This window comes from Rhinolophus sinicus, chromosome 16, assembly GCF_057876585.1.
Source record: "Rhinolophus sinicus isolate RSI-liver-muscle chromosome 16, RSI-T2T, whole genome shotgun sequence".
Classification (NCBI taxonomy): Eukaryota; Metazoa; Chordata; class Mammalia; order Chiroptera; family Rhinolophidae; genus Rhinolophus; species Rhinolophus sinicus.
The window spans coordinates 16,132,560-16,155,161 of NC_142516.1; the positions used below are offsets into that span (position 1 = coordinate 16,132,560).

Sequence of the window (22,602 nt, forward strand, 5' to 3'; positions counted from 1 at the left end):
TGCACTGTATTATAAAGAGAAATGTCTCACCATCTAACTTCGATAGAAAATTACACCTAAACAATCAACACAATGCAAAAAATGAAATTAAATGAACTTAAAATTAAAATGTTGTTCAATGGCTGCAGAACCCAAAGCTCTCCCTTTAAAAAGGGAGACGAGCAAGTGTTAGAGTATAAAGACACAGCCCCAAACCAAAACTTTTCTTTTTTTTTTTAAAGTAATCTGGTGGAAGGCAAGAGAATGCAAAAGGGAATCTAGCTGCTTTTCTCAGCGTGAGTCATTGTTGTTTAATATTGGGTCTATGATCATATTGCTGCCCCCTAAACTCTTTTCCTCTGCCCAAGGGAACTCCTCCACTTCGGTAAACACTGTGTAGAGGCACTGAAAGAATCCCCATGTAGTTGGAGCAAAGAGTGTGACAGCAGGGATGGTAAAAGATAAGAAGGGCAGGTCAGCAGGGGCCAGCCCTGAATGCCAGCTAAGTAGGGTTAAAGAGTTTGGATTATCTCCCCAGGGTAATGGGAAGTTTTTCAAGTGTTTTTCACCAGGGGGGAGAGGGGGGATATTATCAGATCTTGAAGAGAGAAAGATCCCCCCTCCGTCTGCACCCAGGAGGGCAGCAGAGAGGCCCTGGAGGCTGTTGTGAGAATCAGGAGGGACTATGTGGTCTCTCCATTGTGGTTCTAGGCCAGGATAGTGTCCGTGTCATGGGAGAGAATTGCATGAGTTCCTGAAATACCTAATGAGCAACACGTTGTACTTTAAACAGCTTTAAAATTGCCCTGTAAGTTGGACAAAGTAGGGTATCCTCCCCATTTTATAAATGATAAGGCATTGGAGGCCCAGTGGGGTTCAACAAGCTGCCCAGAGTGGCACCGTTTTTTGTTTGTTTTTTGTGGAGCCTGGTTGTGCCCTGAGCTCTCGCCCTAAGCCCTTACAACACTTGCAATAACCCTCCAAGAATTTGAGGCCCTCAAGGAAAGAAATGAGGGCTTGGTCAAGGAATAAAGAAAGGGATGGCCTCCTGGGTTGGTTATCTGTTTTATTGGGTCCTGGACTGTAACTTTCTTCCTTTCACATGAAAGGAAGCTTCTTTAGATAAAAGCTTAAGGAGGGCAGACAGACAGGCAGAAGCACAGAGCCCCAGATGAAAGCTGCCATGTTGCCCATGGACAGGGAAAGGCATTCCACTATACGGAGCTTTCCCCCAGGGCTCGGGCAGTTTGTGTGGAAGCTAAACCAGAGCTCCCTTTCTGACTTTGTCCTTATAATCTTTTGGGATCCTTTATGACCCTCCAGGACATAAATCTTCGGGAAAGGCCGCCTGGCCGCCCACAGGACGGCCCACCCAGTAATGGACTGTGATAACCCGCTAACCTCTGGCCAACTAGTCACCAGCCACTGTCTGCCAATCCCCACCACAGCTTCCTCCTCCTTTGGTCTTTCCAGTCTCTGGAGGGCATCTGACATTCCTCCAACATCCCACACTGGCATGTCAGCAGGAATCAAGGCAGATGCGTCCCAATTCTTCCTGGCACTGCTGATACACTCACTGAAGAATCTTGGACACTGTTTCTCTCTGGCCCTCAGTCTCCTATAAAATGATCAGATGAGCTACTACAGTGGTAGTTGCATATATATTTCAGCTGTGAACAATTTGTTTCCCAAACAAATCTTACGTAGAACCCAGGTCTTAACTGGCATGTCATCTCCATAGAATAGCCTTAATGTTTCGCTCTTTCCCTCTATCACCTCCTCATGTTTTAATTTTCTGCACTGCACCTACCAGTTTTAGTAGCCTATATTGCACGTGTCTTTACTTATGTGTCATCTCTCTTCCCCACTACAATGTCAGTTTATGTTACAGCTAATGATCCTTTATGTCCTATTCACTCTTATAAGTAGGCACTAAATCATTACTTGTTGAATAATTGGATAATGGGGTGAGTGGATGTGTGGACCAGATGACTACAGAGTTGCTCTGGGAGAAGCTACAGTGGGTGGTTTGGAGCCTCACCTGCCGGGTCTCCTCTTCAACTCCCCTCCAATACCAGGGGTCCCATAGGTCTCGCTGAGCTATCAAGGATCTGTAGATCACAGTGGGAAACAACTGAGTTCCATGAACTCTGAGGTCTTTGTAGCTAAAAACAACAACAACAAAAACAAATTAAAAAAAAACCAGCATTCTAAAAACTCCATTTTCCTTGCAAATAGTGAGAGACATGATGAGACTTCATTAATTTATTGATTCATTGATGCATTTAATGCGCTTACTATGTGCTGGATGCTGTGCTGTATGCTGCAAATACCTGAGTGAAGAAGACAGCCCCTGCCTTTACAAGACTCAGCATCTAGTTTGAAAAAAACTGGTCAGCAGGTAGTTACAGTGTAACATGGCACAAGAAGCGTGCGATAGAAAGAGGGTGGGGAGTATGTTTTAGAGTAGTGCTTCCCAAACTTTAATGTGCCTGAGAATCACCTGGGGGCTTATTAAAAGTCAGATCCACTTAGTGGTCTGGGATGATTCTGAGATTCTGCATTTCCAGCAAGCTCTTAGGCGATGCCAAAGGTTCTGGTCCAAAAGCACACTTTGAATGAGAAAGTTCTGGATGCCGAGAGCTGGTGCAACTCATCCAGACCCGGAACTCAAAGAAGAATTTCTGGAGAAGAAAGTGAAGTGCATGCTTAGAATTAAAGGATGACTTGGCGTCCTCCAGGTTGAAGATGGAGAGTATTCTCCTCAGAAGGAGCAACCAGTGCAAAGACAAGAAAGGGCCTGGCAAGAGAATATACTTCAGTCAAGATGTACAAATCTCACTGGGGCAGAGAGTTCAAGGTGAGAGGGAAACGTTAAAAAAGAAACAAGGCTGGAGAGTTCAGCAGAGGCCACATCATGATGGCTCCCGTTCTGGAGTTTGTTCTTTTTCTCTGCAGCTGTGTAAAGGTTTTAAACAAAGAAGCAATTTGGGCAAATGCGTCATGCCTCTCAAAGGTTAGATAGTGTGCAGAACCTCAAAGTGTAAAGGAGACAGAGTCAGATTGGCCTGGAGCCAGGAGTCTCCGGTTCATGTCCTGGCTTTGGACCCGCATACTGTGTGACCTGGCACAAATTTCATCCCATTCTGGGCCTCGTTTATTACATAAAAAGACTGGATTTCCAGGTCACTTCCTGCAGGAAACCAAGAAACCAGCAAGCCCTGAACGTCATGGAGACCAGAGAACAGGCACACCATGGACGTCCTTTCACCTCCAACCCAGCACGTCCTGTTTCTCAGGGACCTAGGGTGGCTAGGCTGGTAAGAGCATTTCCCAGGAGCATCCTGAGGGTTCATACCATGGGATGAGCTCGAATGGGATTCTCTTGTCTGTCATCACCAAATCCCAGGATCTATGGTCACGTACCGCCATAAAATTTAGTGACAAAAGAGCATCTCTTACCTCTGCCTAATAAATCTATCAGGCCAATGTCCTCCAGAGCCTGGTTCCCGTGGCAACGACAGGTTACTTCAAACAGCTGCTCAGAGAAGACTTGCTGGCACCCAGCTGTCCCAGCCATGTGGTTCCTATTAGGATACTTGAAAAACTGAGCTCATAGGTAGCCAGGAACCAGAATTTTCTCTCGTCAGAACATCCGTGACCATTCTTGGGCTTCTCAGTCCGCTCAGTTATATTTCGCTACAATGGTAGAGTAGGGAGAAGAGAGTAAGCACTTGAAGAGGTTTTGTTTCAGTGGAATTGATCTGTCTAGACTAGGAATGGTATATATATATATATACCCCTCTTGCTCCCATGGCAGACATTGCTACTAGATCACAGAAATCATCACAGGCTCGGTTCAGCCTGGCATCTTTCTTAACATAATCAGACAGGAAGCTTTGCCCATCTGAGGAGCTGGCACATTCTATGAATATAGTTACTGTGTCCTTAGTGAAAATAGTCAAGCCTGGGTTGTCACTGTACATTCTTTCGGTCCAAGATTACATGAGCTCCTTCCTTAGATATCTTGGAATAAAATCTCTTGGAATTTCTAGGGCATTGGGGAGAAGAGCAAACTCAGGCTTCCAGGGCCATATTCTTATAATGTCAGATGCACTTTTCAAATTTTTTTTTAGCATATTTTGATATTTCTGAAATCAGGATGTATTATGCACACGGGATATGCGCATTAAGTGTTGTATTCTTTTCTCTTGATAAGCGGTTATTAAATCAGTGTCCTCTCTTATAACTGAAGATGTCTTAGAATGGATAAATACAAACAACACACACTGTGACCTTGAACAAATGTCGCATAGATCAGTTTCCCCACGGATAGTATCGCAAAATTGGTTATTATCCTGAAATCTCTATTAGTTCCAAACTGAAATCATTTTGAGTTAGTTGAGATGCAAATCATCCTTACCATCAGTTTAGGAACGGATTCTTGGGAAAGTCTCATGGTTTCTTTCTTTTTATTTTCATTAAAGTTTATTGGGGTGACAATTATAAGAGAATTAGGAGGAGACAAAGCCCAATGTAAATATTTTCACATTTCAAACCTAGTGGTGAGGATATATATACAGGGGCGGTACCTGGCCTTCCGGTTTTCTGTTGAGTGGGGGTGGTCTGAGGTTACATTTGATGGGGATCAATGCCAGTGAACTACTGGGTTTCATTGCACAGACCCATCTGCCCAGCTTTAAAATATATGTGTATGGAAACATGTTTTCAAAGTGGAAAGACCTTTGTTGCATTTTGTTCTAAAGATAATTCTTGCTCATTCTCTAACATTCAAATGATGAATGTTACATACAATGGAAAGTGAGAAATTTGCACCACTGAACCCTCTATCCCCGTCCCAGAGATAAAATCGTTAACAGTGTGCACATATCTTTCCAGATATAGATACGTGTGTAGAAACATGGATATGAATAGGGAAACGGGAACAGGCTTAAGGATAAGTTCACATCTAAACCACAGCTCCATCTCCACCAACTCTGCTTGTGTAACAGGTGTATACACTAGGTTCTATTATCTGACTGTTGACACTAAACAGTGCAAGACTTTTCCCATGGATGTGCATGGAAGCATGGTGTCTTTTTGAAGGGCCCTTTACTATGCTAGCATATGAATTCAGTCCTCTGTTAAAGACCAACTAGGTTTCTTCCAACTTCTTTGCCATTATAAGCAAATCTGTATAAACATTTTGCCCACTTGCCTGGTTATTTTCTAAGGTCCACATAATACTCTTATGACATTTAATTCCCTTTATCAACCCCTGCTAGAGAATTGCTATATTTTGAAAGCTAAGGATGAAGAATTTCCTCAGTTCAAGTCAATTCACCCTTCTTGTACAATCAGGACACCCAGGGAACTGTACACTAAGAATCAGGTGGGAAATATTAATTGAGCACCTATTATGGGCCCAGTCATTTATATCATTTCATGTGAACAACTGACTTTGTCGTTTAAGCAACAGAGAGTCAGTGGAGCCAAGTAAATTGTTCAAGGTTACACAGCTAATAAGTGTCAGAGCCCAGATGCAAAACATTGTCTTCTGATAACAAACCAGTGTCCGGTCCATTTTAACACGTTGCCTCCCAATATATGTGTACAACTAAGGGAGAATGCACTATGAGTCTCAACAGAGAAATAGACAAAATGCTTCAGCAGCAAAGTGAAAAACATGACTTATGAGAGCTGCGAAGATCCGAAAGACCTCCTGAAGATGCAATTTTAGCATGACTTCGAAACATGAATAGACCTCAATGAATGTGGGTCTCTCGTCTCAGGAGCTCAGTGCTTTGGCAGTTGTGTCACAGCAGGTCCTGATTTGAAGTGCTACTCAGATGCTCTGCAGATGGTATTTTTCTGTGAATCAAACCCCGGATTCCTTTTAGATTAAAAACATATAAACAAAAACAACAAAACTCTGCTCCAACCCCCACTACCATTAGACTCTGCTATGGTCTAAATGTTTGTGTCCCCCCCAAATTCATATGTTAAAGCCTAATCCCCAATGTGATGGTATTAGGAGGTGGGGCCATTGGGAGGTGACTAGGTCATGATGGTGGAACCCTCATGACTGGGATTAGTGCTCTTAAAAATGAGCTCCTTTGCCGCTTTCACTACGTAAGGACACAGTGAGAAAGTGCTATCTATGAACCAGGCAGCGGGCCCTCACCAACCACCACACTGTATCTGCCAGTCCCATGGTCTTGGATTTCCCAGCCTCCAGAATTGTAAGAAAAGAATTTTTCTTGTTTATAAGCCACCCCATCTGTGTGGTATTTTGTTAGAGCAGCCCCCCGAATAGACTAAGACAAACCTCTGGATTTGGTCATCTCCAGTGAGGCAGAGCCCACTGGAGATATGGAAGGACTCATTCTACATATCCAGGACTCTCGTGTTGAGTTTTTTTTTATTATATTGAGTCAAACTTTACCTTCTGTCAATTTGGCTTGGTCAGTTGCACTTGGGTGCCTTGTAGCAGAGATCTGAGATCCTGTTCTCTCACTCTGTGAACCCGAGTCAAATCATATGACCAGCCTCAGGCTCATTTTTACCATCTGAAGACTGGAAATAAAGTACACACTTTAGAATGGTGGTGAGAATTATATGTAAGATGATGTGGCATAGGCTTCTGGCACATAGTAGGTACTCAGTCAATTCTAGTCATTATCATCCCGGACGCTCAGTTTTTCCCATCTCCTGTGTTCAGTTACTGGAACAATATAAGCATTTGCCTAAATACCCCCTTCAGTGGACATTCCATTCATGCTTTCAGCACTTCCTCAGAAGACTTGCTTTGGAGATGACCTTCAGCATCATGATCTGGCTGCAGTTTCCCTAGGTCGCTCTTACCAGAAGTGACTGTGGTTCTCCAGATGTGGCCTGACCAGGCCAGCATGAAAAAAGTCCTGACTTCCCTTAATCTGCCCTCTGCACTCCTGGAGGTTGTATTCCAGTTTTCTGCAACCATGTCATGCCCTTGACTCTCATGGAGCTGGAGGTCAGCTAGCACAGAGACATTTAAGCTCAACTCAGGGAGGCAGGGAAGAGGGAGAGAGAGGCCAATAGGAATGTTCCCTTATGGCCTCTTCTCTTTCTCTCCATCCCAAGGTCCCCCTGGAAATTAGGTCTCTGTCCGATAACTGTGTCAACAGCTGATTGGGTAATAGTGCTGGGAATAGAAGAGTTGGTCAAAAGTTCTACAATTCCCTGCAAAGTAACATTCGACCCCAGCCCCTGACTCCTTCACAAGTCATCCCAGTCTCAATCTCGCCTGCTAATACAACCATAAATTAATGTGTGCTGTCCCTCCTTCCTCTCTTCCTTTCTATCCCAACGGGCTTGAGTCCTGTCTGCAATGAGGAAGATTTCATTTCCAGTTTTTGTGAAAAGTGGTCACACTGACCTACGATCTCTCCCTCCAGGGAAAGCTTGGAGCATGCCCAGCCTTAAATTTATGGTTCTCCACTACCTGCAATTTATTACCCATCACTTCCGCCTTTGGTCTCTCACCTCCCCCCACCTTCTTTCCAATCTTTGAGCACCCCCAGTCCTTCTCTCCATGACTTTACCCTCTGAATTCTCCTATCTTTGTTGTCTCAATGCAAACCAAGGTGTTGAGGCTTTGTATATGGTGCAAAAAGCCGGGGACAGTTAAGCAAACTGACATTGGTGTCGTGCCTATTATGTACATATTCCTGTGCTGGGTCCCTATGGCAGCCATTTCATTGCAGCCTAATAACAGTCTTACATCTCTGTTCCATTTTACAAATGAGGAAACTGAGGCTCATAGAGGAGAAATGACTTGCCCTATTGTGCTCTGCTGCCTATGTGCTTTCTCTTATCATATGCAATTCTGAATCTCGGCTAAAATTTAGTGAGAACTAAGCAAATTACCCAGGTTGTCTGATCTTCCCCCCAACCACTGTTATCGTTCCCATTTTACTGGTGCGGTAACTAAGAGTGGATTTGAAGAACTCGCTCATGATCCACATAGGCACTGAGTTATGACGCTAAAATTTGAATCTTCAGAGCCAAATATTTCATCTCAATGCTATACAATGAGGAGCTCTGGTTCTAGCTTTGCCTTTGCAACTAGTTCCTTCACGCAAACTGTTTTCTTGCTTCCAAACCTCAGTTTCCCTGTCCATACAAAGGAGGCTTGGTCCAGTTGCATTCCAGGATTCTCTTGGAGGAAGTGTCCGGGCCTGTGAAGACAAAGCGTTTGGACCTGTTGGAGAAATTGCCCTTTCCAATCTAATTTGTGTTTGTAGATTATTTTCGTGATTGTGTGGATCAGACAGTGACTCGCCATTGCCCCACAAATAAAATACTTCACTGTGGCTTAGACAATTCTGGATGGTCTAATCTCTGCCAAACTGACTGGTCATTTACCCATTCTTTACACTGACCATTTCAAACAGTTGATGGTTTATGCTGTCTCTAGTCTAACTTTGGAGGAGCTATTCCCTCTGCTTCCCCAGCTACTTCAAAATTGGTTTAATCATTGAAGACCTAGCTTAGATGTTACGTCCTCAAGATTTCTCTGAGCACCCAAACTAATGATCAGATGTCCTCTTTGTACATCCCCATAGAACCCAGCATGTGCTTCAACCCAGCACTCTGCCCCTAAATTAGAGGTTATTTTTGTCTGTCTGTCTCCCACCATTGGCTTATAAAGATGCTCAAGGCTGAAATCTAACAAATGATGATAGTATTTGTGGTTGTGGTGATGATGAGATGCCTACTGTGTGCCAAACACCGTCCTAAGAGCTTTACATGTATGTAACGTATGTAATCCTCACTGTAACTCTATGAGGTGGCCACATGTCTTTCCCCTTTCATAAATGAGGAAACGGAAAAAGTAAGTAGCTTTTGAAAAGCACAGAGAGAAAATGCAAACCAGCACCCCTAAGAATGATGATCGGAAACACTTAACACCTGGATGTGGTCTCGGCCTGGTTTCTTGCTGCCAGTCTTGCCTTCTCCCAGTTCGAGTCTCCTCAAGGAAGCCAAGAAATGGTTTTGAACCCTCCAGCTCTGAACCTGTTACTTTGCTACTCGAAAGCCTTCGACAATTCCCCTATGTACCCTCATACAATAATGATAGTCAGAGATAACATTTATTGACGGCTTGTTAGTGCTTTATTGAGATTCATTAGTGCTTTTTGATTCTGAAAACCACACTTTGGGGTAGATACAGTACAGTTATTATTCCCATTTTATGAGTAAGGAAACTGAGGCACAACAGGTTAAATAATTCTGTCAGAATCACAGAACTCATAAGTGGCTGGGCCAGGATTTGAACCAAGCAGTGAGGCTCTAGAGCCTGTATGGTACACCGTTACCTTATACTCCCAGTTTCTAATCTTCAGTGGCCTGGCCCCAGCCACCTCTGGCTTCCCACTATGTTCCCACTTGCACACTAGATTCCAGCCATTAATTCTCAGAACCTCTGTACAGTCCCCTATCTCTGGGTCATTACGTATGTCTCCTATTATGTCTTTGCCCATTACCTGACTGCTACTCATTTATGAGACTCAACACAAGTTCCCCTCCCCCTAGCATGTCTTCTTGGATGTCCCCAATGCTACCTGGGCACCTTCCTGTTTTCCCATAGGTCCCATGCCTCCTTTTATCATTGCTCTTGCCACCTCTGTGGTAACTTTTAATTTGTCTGTCTTTATGCACTGGGTGGAGAGCTCAGTCACATAACACATGCTCAGTCAATGAGCAACCAATGACTTTATCCCCTTTAACTTTCCAGCAGCCCAATTTTTCAAGCAGTGTTTGAAACGTTAAGTAAGTTTCCCAAGGACATGTGGCTGTTAAGGAGCAGAGCAAGAACTCAAATGAGGAGGGGTGAGAAATAAACTCATCAGGCGCCCGCTGGAGGGGAGCAAGGACTGTGGGTAGAGCGGCAACTCAACTTGAATTAAGAAGCTAGGAAATTCTTGGTGCCTCAGGAAATATTCCCCCCAAGTGGGGAACTATACAAAGAGGACTTTTGGAAAGGCACCTCATAAATTGTGCCCACAAAACATATACACACATAAGCCCGGCCCTTCTCCTGCCGCCACACAGGTGTGTAACACAGTCTCCCGTTTGTGGGGTCTGTTGTCATAAACCGCCCTACCTCCTGGGCTCTCCGAGGGGCATGGAGAGGACAGCAGGAGCGAGCCCCTCGTTTAGCCTCTCAGGACGCCTTGGCAGAGTGAAGATGCTGAGATGTAGAGAAAAGTAGATTCCGCATGGAGACAGACACATTGAAAGCGATGCTGACACGTGGTATGACCCAGGAAAAGGACATTCCTTTCCTTCTCTAAGCCTGTTGCCACATCTTTCATGGGAGTAGATCAGACGAGGTCATTGGTTCTCAGCTCGGCTGACTTTGCTCCCCAGAGGACATTTAGCAATGTCTGGAGACAATTTTATTGTCGTGACGGGGGTGGGGGTACTATTAGCATGTGGTGCACAGAGGCCCAGGGATGCTGCTGGACTTCCTACGTGATAACACCCACAACAGAGAATTATCCAGCCCAAACGCAATCGTCCTGCCATTGAGAAACCCCAGACTCCGTGATCTCGAAGTCCCTTGCTAGCTTTCATTTTCCCTCCAGCCATCGGATTGCCTCCGGGATCTTCTCTGTGGCACCGGACAGAAGGCTCTAGCTAAGTGACTAATGATGATTGCCACAGTACACAGAGATTCTTGCCTAGCCTAGTGCTCAGTGTGACCTTGATCCTGAGACATTAGTGGAACAATTCTTTATTATAACAGTAGCTGTTATTTACGGGGAGCTTCTTCTGTGCCAGGCTTTGGGCATTTCTCATCGTTACTCACAACTGACTTAGGAAGGTAAGACCATCATCACTATTTTAGAGATGAGAAAAATGAGATAAGAGAAGTTCTGATTTGGGCACCTGGGTGCTAATGCTTTAACATGAGATTTCCAAATTGCCGGACTGTGAGCAAAGAGTCCGAGAGAACTAGAGAAGCACGGAAGCAAATAGAGTGACTTGTGGGTGTTGAGGTCTAGATCCAAATGCCCAGTTCTAATGGTCAACTTGACGTTTTTACCTTGGTTGAGTAATAACATTTCTCTGAGCCTTGGGCTTTGCACTTATCATGTGAGAGTGGAAAGAACGATGTGTTTGGGCTGTTGTAAAGATTAAATAAAATTTTTAAAATGTATGTAAGCACTTTCCGAATTTCTAGTACATGTTACGTATCAATAAATTTTAATTGTTATTTGTTATTGTTGTTTATCGTTACTGTAATCATTTTTACTTGGTCGGAGTCCCAAGGCTGATGACGTTATCAATCCTAGGACTCTCATATCTTAGAAGTGAAAATGCTGGGGCAAAGGGCATACCTCTTTTTCAGTTTTTACACATCGCACGGTCGAAGAGGACAGGTTCTCAGGTGATCTTTAAATGGATGCTTTGAGTAGGGAGAGGCAAGGGTCTTCTTCAGATCAGGAATGAATAGATTATTGGGACAAGAAGTTCCCATTTGTCGGTTGACCTTTACCGGCCCCTCAAAGGCCGGACCCTTGGTCTGGGCTCCTTCCTTCATCACTGTCTCCTCCCACCTTTCAGGAAGGCCCACCTGATCCTGAGGCGTCTGGAGAGGGTGAGCAGCCACTGCTCCAGCCTCCTGCGCAGCACCTACATCCAGAGCCGCGTGGACACCGTGCCCTACCTTTTCTGCCGCAGTGAGGAGGTTCGGCCTGCGGGGATGGTGTGGTACAGCATCCTCAAGGACACCAAAATCACGTGCGAGGAGAAGATGGTGTCCATGGCCCGAAACACGTATGGGGAGTCCAAGGGCCGGTGAGGGAGGGCACCGCCCTCCGTGAGCACAGAGACGCTACGTGGGAGGGGGCGCAGCACTCTCCTGGATCCAGGGACCTGGGTGGGCTGGGGGACAGCTGAGGATGGGCTTGGCAAAATGAGGCTTGCCAGCAAGGCCAAAGCAAACTCTTTCTCTTGTGGATAGCCAACAGAGAACTTTGTAACCACTGGAATTATCCATTTTGCTCTTTTATTTTTTCTAAGATATTATTTGACTATCAAAGTCTCTCCTTTTTAAACTTTTTCTTATGGATGGTGGTCAATTCCGAGGCAGGAGCTTTCAGGTGGAGACCAAGCGGCCTTTCCTCTTCTTCCTTCCTGCTGCCACACTCGGCTTCCTTCCTGCCATGGACCCCTGGAGGAGACCAGTGGGGAGACAATTGGACTTCTTCAGCGTGAGAAAGGAGGCCCCTAGGATTGTTGCAGTGAGGAAGCTTGGGTCTTTAGGACTTTTTTTTCTTTTTTTTTTCAGATGTTATTGAATTTGCAGGACCCCTGCGTCTTCCTGCTACCTGTGGGTCTGCCCAGAGTCCCTGCAGGACTTTCCATGCATTAAAAATTCCTATTGTCTCTCTTTCTGCTTGGGTAGTGTTTCTTACCAATGGTGGACCTCTGGTTATTCACTCAACAAATGTTTATTCATTACCTGTTATATGCTAGGCATTGGGCATGGAACTAAAGACAGAGAAGCTCCCTGGTCTTGGGGAACTTACCAGCCAATGGCAATTATAGAGAAGCCATCTGGTGATTTCAGGCTGTAATAGGGGAAGAATGGAGGTTCTTTGAACTCATTGTTGGGTCGTTAGACAAACTGGAGGGGTCATAAAATGCTTTCTTGAAAAAGTGACACCTAAGCACAAAAGATCGGGAGGAATAAGGCAGACAGAGTGAATTCAGGATGGTGAGATTTTCTCCAGACAGACAGGACAACATGAGCAAAAGCCCAGAGATAAGAGAAAACATAATTCATTGAAGGACTGAAATGAAAGCACTTTCATTGAGAATAGAGATTGAAGTAGGAAGTAGCAAGAAGTAAGGCTGGGAGCTAGGCAGAGCTTCGGAAGCCTTGGACAAAAAGCTTGACAGTATTTGAAGTAGCTGAGAGCCACTGCAGAATGTTAACAGACGAACAAAATAGTCAACTTGCTCTTTAGGAAAAACCATTCCAGCTACAGGTGGAGGAAGCTCCCCAAAAGGGTGACTATTATCATTTTCCAGGCAAGAGGTAATGGTAGTTTGGATCCTGTGGACATGGGGGAGACAGTCCACCTTTGAAATCTTTTAAATGTCCATTGACCAGCTTCCAGTGTATTACCTGGGAGGGTAATGAGTACCGAGAGGCATTATAGATCCCTCATATCCTGGCATTAAGTCACAGAAGCTAGCTGAGTGGAGGAAGTGGGATGTAGGTCAGGTATTTCATGATGCAAGGATGACAAGTCTTAAAGAGAAGAGAGGAGGGTACTATGGAGATTCAGAGAGAAAAAAGATACTAAATGTAAGTAAAGTCAAGCAGTGAAGAATTTGCCTGCTTCTCAGTATTGATGAGTGCTGATGAGGTCAACAGTCTGCTTCCTAAAACTCTACATACTGAAGTTATTCTTCCCCTGTCCAGGACTTTAATCCACATGGGAAACAAAGCAGGGCATTCTTGCAAAAGACCCAGGTGCCTAGAGATCTGCTCAGTTTCCAACAATCTAAGCTCAAAGGTGCTCTTTCAAAGAACCGTATTATTATTGGATTTATGTTTCTGCAAGGACCTAGGTGGTGTTCGGCTGAATAAATTCTCCCTGCAGTGTTGACGAGTCTTCTCCGCCCAGGGATAGTATATTCAGAGAAGAACCAGTATCTTACAGAAGGAAAAAAGAAAAGTAATAGTCACTATTCATTGAGTGCTTGCCTATGCGTGTCAACTGCATGTTTTAGTCAGTTGTAGTATAAAAGAATACCACAGATTAGGTGACTTATAGACAACATAATTTTGTTTCTCACAGTTCTGGAAGTTGGCAAGTCCAAGATCAAGGCGCCAGCCGATTTGGTGTCTGGTGAGAGCGCTCTTCTTAGTTCATAGATGGTAGCCTTCTCCGTGTATCCTCACCTGGTGAAAGGGGAGAGGGAGCTCTCTGAGGTATCCTTTGTAAGGGCACTAATCCCATTCACGAGGGCTCCACCCTCATGACCTAATTACCTCTCAAAGGCCCCACCTCCAAATACCATCACATTGGGGATTACGTTTCAACATATACATTTTTCTGGGGAGGGGGGTGGAACACAAACATTCAGTCTATAGCATTGCCACGTGCCAAGCCCTGCTCTAAATTCCTCTCATTTATACCCTTTCTTGAACCCTAGGTCCCAGGCTTTTGCTGAGTCACCTCATTGCTGTAGCTTTCCATTGTCTTGACCCAACCTGAAGAAAAATTTAGCTCAACAGATGCAGAAAATTAAACTTCCCAATGTGCTGGGGCTGTGGTCTCAACCCGATTAAGTCTGAATCTGACTGCCGCCATTCACCAGCCATTACTTTGGGTGAGTAATTTAATGTCTGAACCTCAGTTGTGTTATCAAAAAAATGGCGTCAATGATAGTTCCACCTAATGGGGCTTTTGTAAGATGTGAGTGAGATAGTAACTATAATGCGTCCAGCACAATATATAGTAGTTCTGTTTTTTGGGTTTTTTGTTTCCAGTAGACACAATATACACAATGCCGTGAATCTTGGGGAGATGACTAGGAAACTTTGGTTGGGAAAAGTCTAGAGAAGCAGGATGAAGAGATGGAATTAATAACGAAGAGCCTGTGAGATATATGAATATTAAATAGTATCGAAAATGTAACTCAGACATGGCCATGATGGTGAAACTTAATGCAATATCAAGAACCCCAAGGAGAAGTATGTGGTTTTCTCGGAGGCTTTCACAGAAAGCTGAGACTTCTGGATAGCTGCCCAGTTGGCCAAAGTTAGCTGGCCCCTGAGAGTATCTGCCATCAGGCTGTCTGTCCCCAACTCATACTTCTGTCCACAACCCTCTCTGGTTTTACCCTATTTTTCCTGGCTCTCCGGAGCCTGTTGCCCTTCCCAGCCACCATAAGGCAATCCAGAGTGAGATTCCAGAAGCCTGGCTAGACAGGTGTGTGTGCGTGTTTGCCCTGCCATGACAGGAAAGGAGATTAGACCAATATTTGCAAGATGTTTCACTGGGGAAAGAAAATTCTTGAAGTGGAAATGAGACTACTGGGTACAGCACCCTCACCTCTGCATGACCAGATGGATTCATGCGCTGCCACGGAAAATGCCAGGGCAGCTCATGTCCCACTATGCCGGCGAAGATGGGACTTTTCATGTGGTCTCCACTGTTGAAAAAAGAAGTTGTGAACACGCAGTGGTGTGTGCTAGGGGTGCACAGGCAAGTGTCCCTAGATGACTCCCATCTTCTGTAGGGTCCAGTGTCTTCTCTGGGTGGGCTTGATGATAAAGAGTGGACTGCATAGACAAATGCTGATAATGACCGTTTAGGAAGTCCTCATCATAGCAATGACTGTACATGCGGATCTCATTTCACCATGTGCAAAACAGCCATGTGTTGTGATGACTACCATTTTGAGAAACTGAGGTTTAGGCAGATTGAATCACCTGTTCCAAATCCCGGAGCTAGTAGGTGATGCTGTTGAGATACTGAGATCTAAACTTGGGCAGACTAAGTATTTCAAACTGGTAAGCATGGTGCTTACTACCTCCTAGGGCAAGTGGGTGTAATGCTCCCTTTCTTCGTCGTAAGTCAAAAGTTAAGTGCCTCTAACTTCCAGCCAACACCTGAGCGCTAATTTCCAGGTTTGGGGTACTGAGATGAATAGGACCCAGATCCTGCCCTTAAGGAGCTCCCAGAACTTAGCTAACTAAATGCAATGTGATGAAATCAGACATTTTGGAGTCAAGCCAATCTGGGTTTAAATATTCTCTGTGCAATTTACAGTGAGGAGGGGCTGGATTCTGAGAGAAATTTATAAGGCAAACTCAGCAGGTCTTGCAAATTATGAGGCTCAGTTTAGCTCACATTAACTTCAGGTCTCTAAGCCTCACTTTCTTCATCTATAAAGGGGATAAATACACTACCTCAGAGGGCTGTTGGAAAGATTAAATTAGATAATGTATACAGAGTCATTGGCTGCTTGAAAACAAAGGCTTTCAATAAGTAGATATTGCAATAGCTTATTTACACAAGAAAGGATAGGTACAATAAACACTACCATTGGAAGACAGGCATCAGGAAAGCCTTCCCGGTCAAAGGATGTATAAGACTTCAGTAAGCAGAGCAACAGGGAAAGGGCATTATGAGCAGAAAAACCAACACGCCGTGAAAGAGTGCCATGTTTGATGGACGGTGAGCAACTGGTGCGGGCTGAGAATTGAAGGCTGTGTTTGGAGAGGTTGACAGAGCCAGACCACATTGGCCACTAGAAAACATTGAATTGAATCCAGGGATGATACATGGTCAGGTAAGCGTTGTGAAAAGAATCCTCTGAATGCAGAGTAGGGTAGTGGAGAAAAGAGAGCCAGTGGTGTGGAGACTATAGGGTAGAATGGATAGGATAGGATAGGATAGGATAGGATAGGATAGGATAGGATAGGATAGGATAGGATAGGATAGGATAGGATAGGATAGGATAAGATAGGATAGGAAGCTGGTAAGTGTTGTTTAAGAGGGAGATGAGGATGCCAGAGCCAGAGCCATTGCAATGGTGAGGCTGGATCTGAGTGGTATTAAGGAGGTTGAGCAATAGGAATTGCTAACTAAGAGGGCCAGGGGCTTGGGTCTTCCCTTTCCCTTCTGGTGTCTGAATGTCAGACTAGGCAGAACTAGTTGGGGCATGAAGTGGATGATAAATCACATGGTCTCAGTGGACAGTGCATAGATGAGCCGTGATTTACATCATGCAGGTACCGTAATTAGAACATAGAGAGCCAAGAATATAATTTAACTTGATGTGGAAATCATGCCTGGGCCTGTGTGTAACTCTGCACAAGTGTGTTACGACTCCACATGCAGGTATGGGAACCATAATGAAGGACTGTAGAAAGCCAGGGTAGAATCTCGTGGAAGAATGAAGTACTAGACTTGGGGAAAGAGTAGTGGATTCTTTATCATCATCACCTTCTCCCCTTCCACCTTCTCCTCCTTCCCCTTCTCCTTCTCCTCCCCCTCCCCCACCTTTTCCTCCTCCTCCATCGTCATCATCATCTTCATCGACATTATCATTGACTTTATTGATTGCTTGCCACATGCCAGATTCTTTACATACATAATATTTTCTATACTCTTCACAATGTCTCTGTGATATATAAATATCACCCCCATTTTATAGATGAGGGAACTGAATCCCAGAAGGTTTAAGAAACGTCCTGGTCTCAGGCAGCTAGTAAGTGTCAGAACCAAAATTTCAACCCAGGTGTCATCTGACCCCAGAATTTTAATTACGACATGCTATTGCCTCCTGAGGTGGGGAGCTCTGGCTTCTAGCCTTGCCTCTAAATACAGGGGCCGGATGACCTTAAGCAAGCCATTCACCTTCTGTGGGCTTTGGCTTCTCCCTGTGCCCCCACCACACTGGGGAAGATGTATGTGCCGTGGACATGAGGGATTATATTCGATGATGAGTCGTGTACACAGAACATCTTTCACCTCTCTCTGTGTTTTATCTTCACTACCTCCTTTTGAAGTCGACAATGGCCGAATGAATGGCTCCATTTGGCCAGTCTAGAGATGGTGAAGGTCCCAGCAAGTCTTGAGCAGAGCATGGATCTCCAGCCAACTCTGCTGCCCTAGAAACAATCCCGGTCCCACTCATAGTCAGAGAAGCCACTGGTTGCTTAGGGCCCATCAGCCTTGGGCAGGTGACAACCTCTGCGTGCTTTGATTTTTTCTTCTGCCAATTGGGGGAAATAGTAGCCCCTTCATAAAGTTTTAGTGAAAATCAACTGGGTCAACCTATGTCAGATACTTAAAACAGTACCTGGCATGTAATAAATACTGTGTAAGTGTTAGTTGTTGTCAGTCCTGTGCCACAATGAAAAATCTCAGAACAATGCTCTCGCACGCCGTCCCTCTCAGCCTTTGCGTGTGCTCCTCCGTCTACGGGGAATGCTCTTCCAGCTTGGGCAGATCCAGCTGAGTCCCTGAGAGCCACTGGGTCCCTGAGACCTTCGTCTCTCCCAGAAGAAGTTGGTTACTCTCTTCTGTAGGGTCTTATAATAGGGACTCTGCCTCCATTCCAGCATTTTCCTCATTCAATGTCATTGTTCCCAATAAGACTGTGAGCAATGAAAGGGTATGGACGGGGTAGGATTATCTCTGTTCCTTGGAACCTTTCATTGGACTTAGTTTTTAGTAAAATGAGCTCATTCAGCAAAATTGAACGTGACGCCTAGAATGAGTGGACCCCGAGGCAGGACCCCAGGAAGCACATCAAGGCCCAGAATCCCTGAGAAGAGTGGCCCTGCCAGTGTGTACTGTCAGTGCCACATACGAGGGGTCTGGAGAGAAGGTCACAGCCGAACAACGTGCACAGGCTTTGTGTGGGTGGGAGTGCGTTTTCTAATTGGCCTCTGCCCGTAAAACGGCGAGACCCTGAAAGGCGCTCAATGTCTGTCTCCCTTTGGAAACTTCGCTGCATGTATTTGTACGTGTTACGGCTGAAGCCAAGCTGTTCTGTTTTAAAGGAGTTGGCAGCTGGGGAGGGCAAAGGGCCACAGGTGTGCTCTGATGGACAAGCAGGGGTGTGTGTATATATGTGTGTGTGTGTGTGTGTGTGTGTGTGTGTGTGTGTCAGAGAGAGAGAGAGAGAGAGAGAGAGAGAGAGAGAGAGAGAGAGAGAGAGAGAGATTGTTAGTTCTGGTAGCAGCACACTCCCCAAATGGGAGGTTAAGAATTCAGATTCTGGACCCAGCTCTGACACTGACAGGCTACAGGACCCTGGGCCAGTTTCTTCCTACTCTTGCCTTTAGTGCCTTTTCATAAACAGATCGGTGGGACTAGAACTTCATTGAAGAATCCGTCAGCTCTAATAGTCCAGGATTCCAAGCCCTCAGGGCCCCCAGCTGGAAGTGGAGGGAGTAAAGAATTCTATATATTAATATTTGTAGAGGACATTGAGGTTTACAAGGCAGACTCCCAGAAGAGACGTGGTACTTATTCCAGGAAAGCTGCTCAGACCATATCCCCCATGTTCAGGATAAGGGCTCCTGGTTTTGGTTCTCACAGTCCCCATACTTTTGTGATACTTCAACTTACCCATTGAGTTCTCCTTGTCCCTTTAGGTGTCCTTTCCCCCCTAAGATATAAAGTCCTGGGTAGAGCCATGTTGAATGTGCACAAGGCAGGTCAAAACATATGGCAGGCGGTCAGAGAATGTGTGCTGACACAGTTCTACGTAGTCTCAAAGCTACTTTTATTTGAGTCTTCTAGGACAGGGCTCGTGATCTGTACTCTGTAGACCAGGAAACTGAGGCTGAATCTGTGTTCACACAGGGCCTCCAGGCCAACACAGGCCCTTGGGCTTCTTTCTTTGGACCCACAGAGCAGTCCCCTTTGGGCTATGCCAAAAGGTCCATGCATGGGATTGCCAGTGGACCACTGGGGGGTTGGAAGGTCATCTGTACAGGAAAAATCTGAACTGGAAAAATCTATCCAAATGTAAGTCCTCAGTATTCTCCCCCTGGACCAGAGAGGTAGGTCTCTTGGGGATTCAGATTAGAAGGACCAATTTCGGTAACAAGGAGAGCAATAATTACCATGTGTTGAACACTTTCCATGGCCATGGTCTGTGCCAACGGCACGAGTTGCAGTGTCTCATTTAGTTGTCACTCATACCCCATGATGTAACGGTTGATGTCTCCATTTTACAGACCAAGTCCTGAGGTGCAGGGAGGTTAGGGATGTGTCTGGAGTCACACTGGCAGTGGGGGCTGGGATGGAGTTCCAACTTCAGACACGGTGGCTCTGCAGCTCTGCCATTTTAGAAATGGGAACACTGAGGGACAGAAAGAAAAGTACCCGCCCCAGGTCATGCTGCTGGCAGAAACAAGAGTGGAATATCCCCTGATTTGATCTCCAGTGCTTTCCTGACCCCTCGGTGACCCCAAGCCCATGCCCTTTTCCTCACGTCTGGGTAGGTAAGGAGGGCAGGGAGGAAAGCCTTACCTCTGCTCGGGAAACAAGGCCAGTTCCACATCAGGCCGGCCTCCCCAGGCGGTTCTGTCGTACAAATACCAGCCTGGTTGTGGTTCCCTAGGTTTTATGATCAGGGATGACGTAGTTTCTTCACTCACTTGCAAGCCATTCAGCTCCACAGTCAACGATCAGCCTTCCCGGGCAGAGTAAGAAAGAGGCATGTGTTTAGAGGGGCCGCCTGCAGGCATCCGCGTGGCTGGCCTTGCCTCATCAGAAAATGAAAACACGACCAGTTGGCTGTATGGCCTCGGCAAATTTATTCTCCTCTTTGGATCCTGATCTCCCATGTAATATAATTTGGAGAATTGGACTGAAACTTCCTAATGACTTGGGAGCTTGGAGCAAAAACAGATTTTTAGTCCCCCCAACCTCGACCCCCATTGAGATTCCAATGTCTTGGGAGAGACCTGGGAATGTGTATGGTTGCAGGTGTCCTAGGGGCACTTGCACACATGCATGTGTAAGAATCACAGATCTAGATGATAGCTGAGAACCTTTCCAACCAAAGCACAGAGAGTTAGTGAGTTTACGTGGTGAACACACCAAGGCCTGATGTCATGTTCAGATATTGCAATGGTAGGCATGCAGCTGAAGGAACGGAGACCTTTGTTGGGGTTCCAGGGAATAGAGTGGAGATGAGAGGTATGTCCAGGGAGACCAGTTTTGTCTCCACATCACGGGTGTTATAGGTGTGTGAGGCGCCGAACTTTCCATCACTAGACAGGTACAAATTGAGAGCCAGCCACATTGAAGTTCAGTTCCTGTGGCAAGGAAAAAACTAACTACAGAAAGCACCACTAAAGGATAGAGTAAGTCTGAGGAATGAATATCAGTCTTTGGAGCCAGACAAACTTGGATTTAAATCCCAGCTTCCCCAAATATGGGAACTTTACAGACCTGGAATTCAATTTTCCCACCAGAAAAACAGGAATTACCAGATTCTTCTACCTCACTGTGACATTGTAGAGAAGGCCTTATAAATAAATAAGAAAAGGCCTGGCATAGAGTCTGGCACACAGTAGGTGCTTGTGGTTTGCTTTTTCTTAGGTTTTTACTTGTCCATTCTTTTGGCATCACTGTGAGTTCCAGGAAAACCTAATTTCAGGGAGAAAGGGCTTCTCACCCAACCATATGTTCTGTTACGTAAGACACCGGGCTTGTACTAAAAACAAAATCAACAAACAAAAACAGAACAAAGGATGATTATTGGGCAGCAGAGGGTTCAGTGGTTGGCTGGGGGTACGGGGCATGGGCCACAGATGATAATTTTTTGCCCTTGTTCCTTTTAAGTGTTCAAGTGAAGCTTCCAGTTGGGGATGTGCCAAGCTCAGAGCCCTCTCTGCACATCTGTAAGTGGGTTAATGGTATTTGGACTTATTTAATCTATTTGTCCCAGTGTCAGTGGGATGTAACAGTCACGGAACACACAGCAGCCTTTGACGCTGGGCAAAAACAACACACTATTTCCAAGCAGCAGTGACACAGGCAAAGGGTGGCACTGGATTCCGTAGCCTCCTTCATCATCCTCATCCCTGCACAGTGCAATGTCAAGTTTAACCTCACCATAGGCAGTTACAATGTCTTTTTTTTTTTTTTTTTTTTTGTCTTTTTTTTTGGCTGTTGAACAACAGTTACTCCTTCTCAGCAACACCCTAATTTCTTGGAAGGAGAGGGTGGAGAACCCATTGGGTATGTGTTGGTGGAACTTAAATCAAAGTGTTATATTCTACCACGGCAGTCCTCTCATTACCCACGCGTTTGACCTGTATGTGCCCCCTGGAGTCACACTCCCAGGGCTCTGAGTCTTAAGCAGCGTGATGCAGTAAGGGAACAGCTGGGCTTTGTTTGGCTGTAGAGCCAGGAGGAGACGTTTTAGCTCTTCTTGCTGCGGAGCCCCTGAAAGGGCCTGGCTCCCCCAAATGCTTGCAATAAGTTCTCTTTCTGCCAAATGACATTGCTGCTGCTTGTAACCTATGAACCTTTGACATAAATATTCAACCGTGATCCAAGAGCGTTTGGGGCTTTTTTTTTTGAAGCCTTTCTCGAACTCCCAGATATAGGGCTCCTGTATTCATTCATGTTATTCCTATGGAGGACCTACTGTGTGCTTGGTCCTGTGCTGGAGTCAGGCAACACACAGACTGGGCACCTGCCCTTCCTCGGAGACCCCCAAGTGCCAGGGGTCGGCTCTATGTTCATCCTACCGTAGCAGGTCAGAAAGCTCTGGGTTCTGCGACTGTCTCCCCCAGCGGCTGTGCCACGTCCAACGTGTTCGTCCAGTCACCTCTGGGCCTCCAGCGCGGTACCTGGCACACCTTTGATGCTAAATAAGTGTGTATCAAACTGAATTGACTTACTTTTTGGGACTCCCTACAAAGCAGTCTCAGCCTTAAATCCAAAACCACTTCGTGAAGTAACCCAGACAGTGTTGTATTTGGGAAAGCAGACAGGAAAAAAATGGTTGGGGGAAAAAATTGCAATGGATGTGTGCTTCAATTCAGTGAAGCATTCTTTGGCTGTTGGCCTA

At 45.4% G+C, this 22,602-nt stretch overlaps 1 protein-coding gene across 4 annotated transcripts in view; it reads left to right on the forward strand.

The window, feature by feature from the left end:
- The window catches only part of ASTN2 (astrotactin 2), an 839,436-nt gene extending 827,015 nt beyond the window's left edge, over positions 1 to 12,421 (forward strand). For all 4 annotated transcript variants that reach the window (XM_074330924.2, XM_019731189.3, XM_074330925.2 and 1 more), the window contains one exon: positions 11,593 to 12,421. In XM_074330924.2, the coding sequence (XP_074187025.2) occupies positions 11,593 to 11,830 (238 nt within the window). In that variant the 3' untranslated portion in view covers positions 11,831 to 12,421. The remainder of the gene's footprint in view (positions 1 to 11,592) is intronic.
- Positions 12,422 to 22,602: the final 10,181 nt, after the last annotated feature.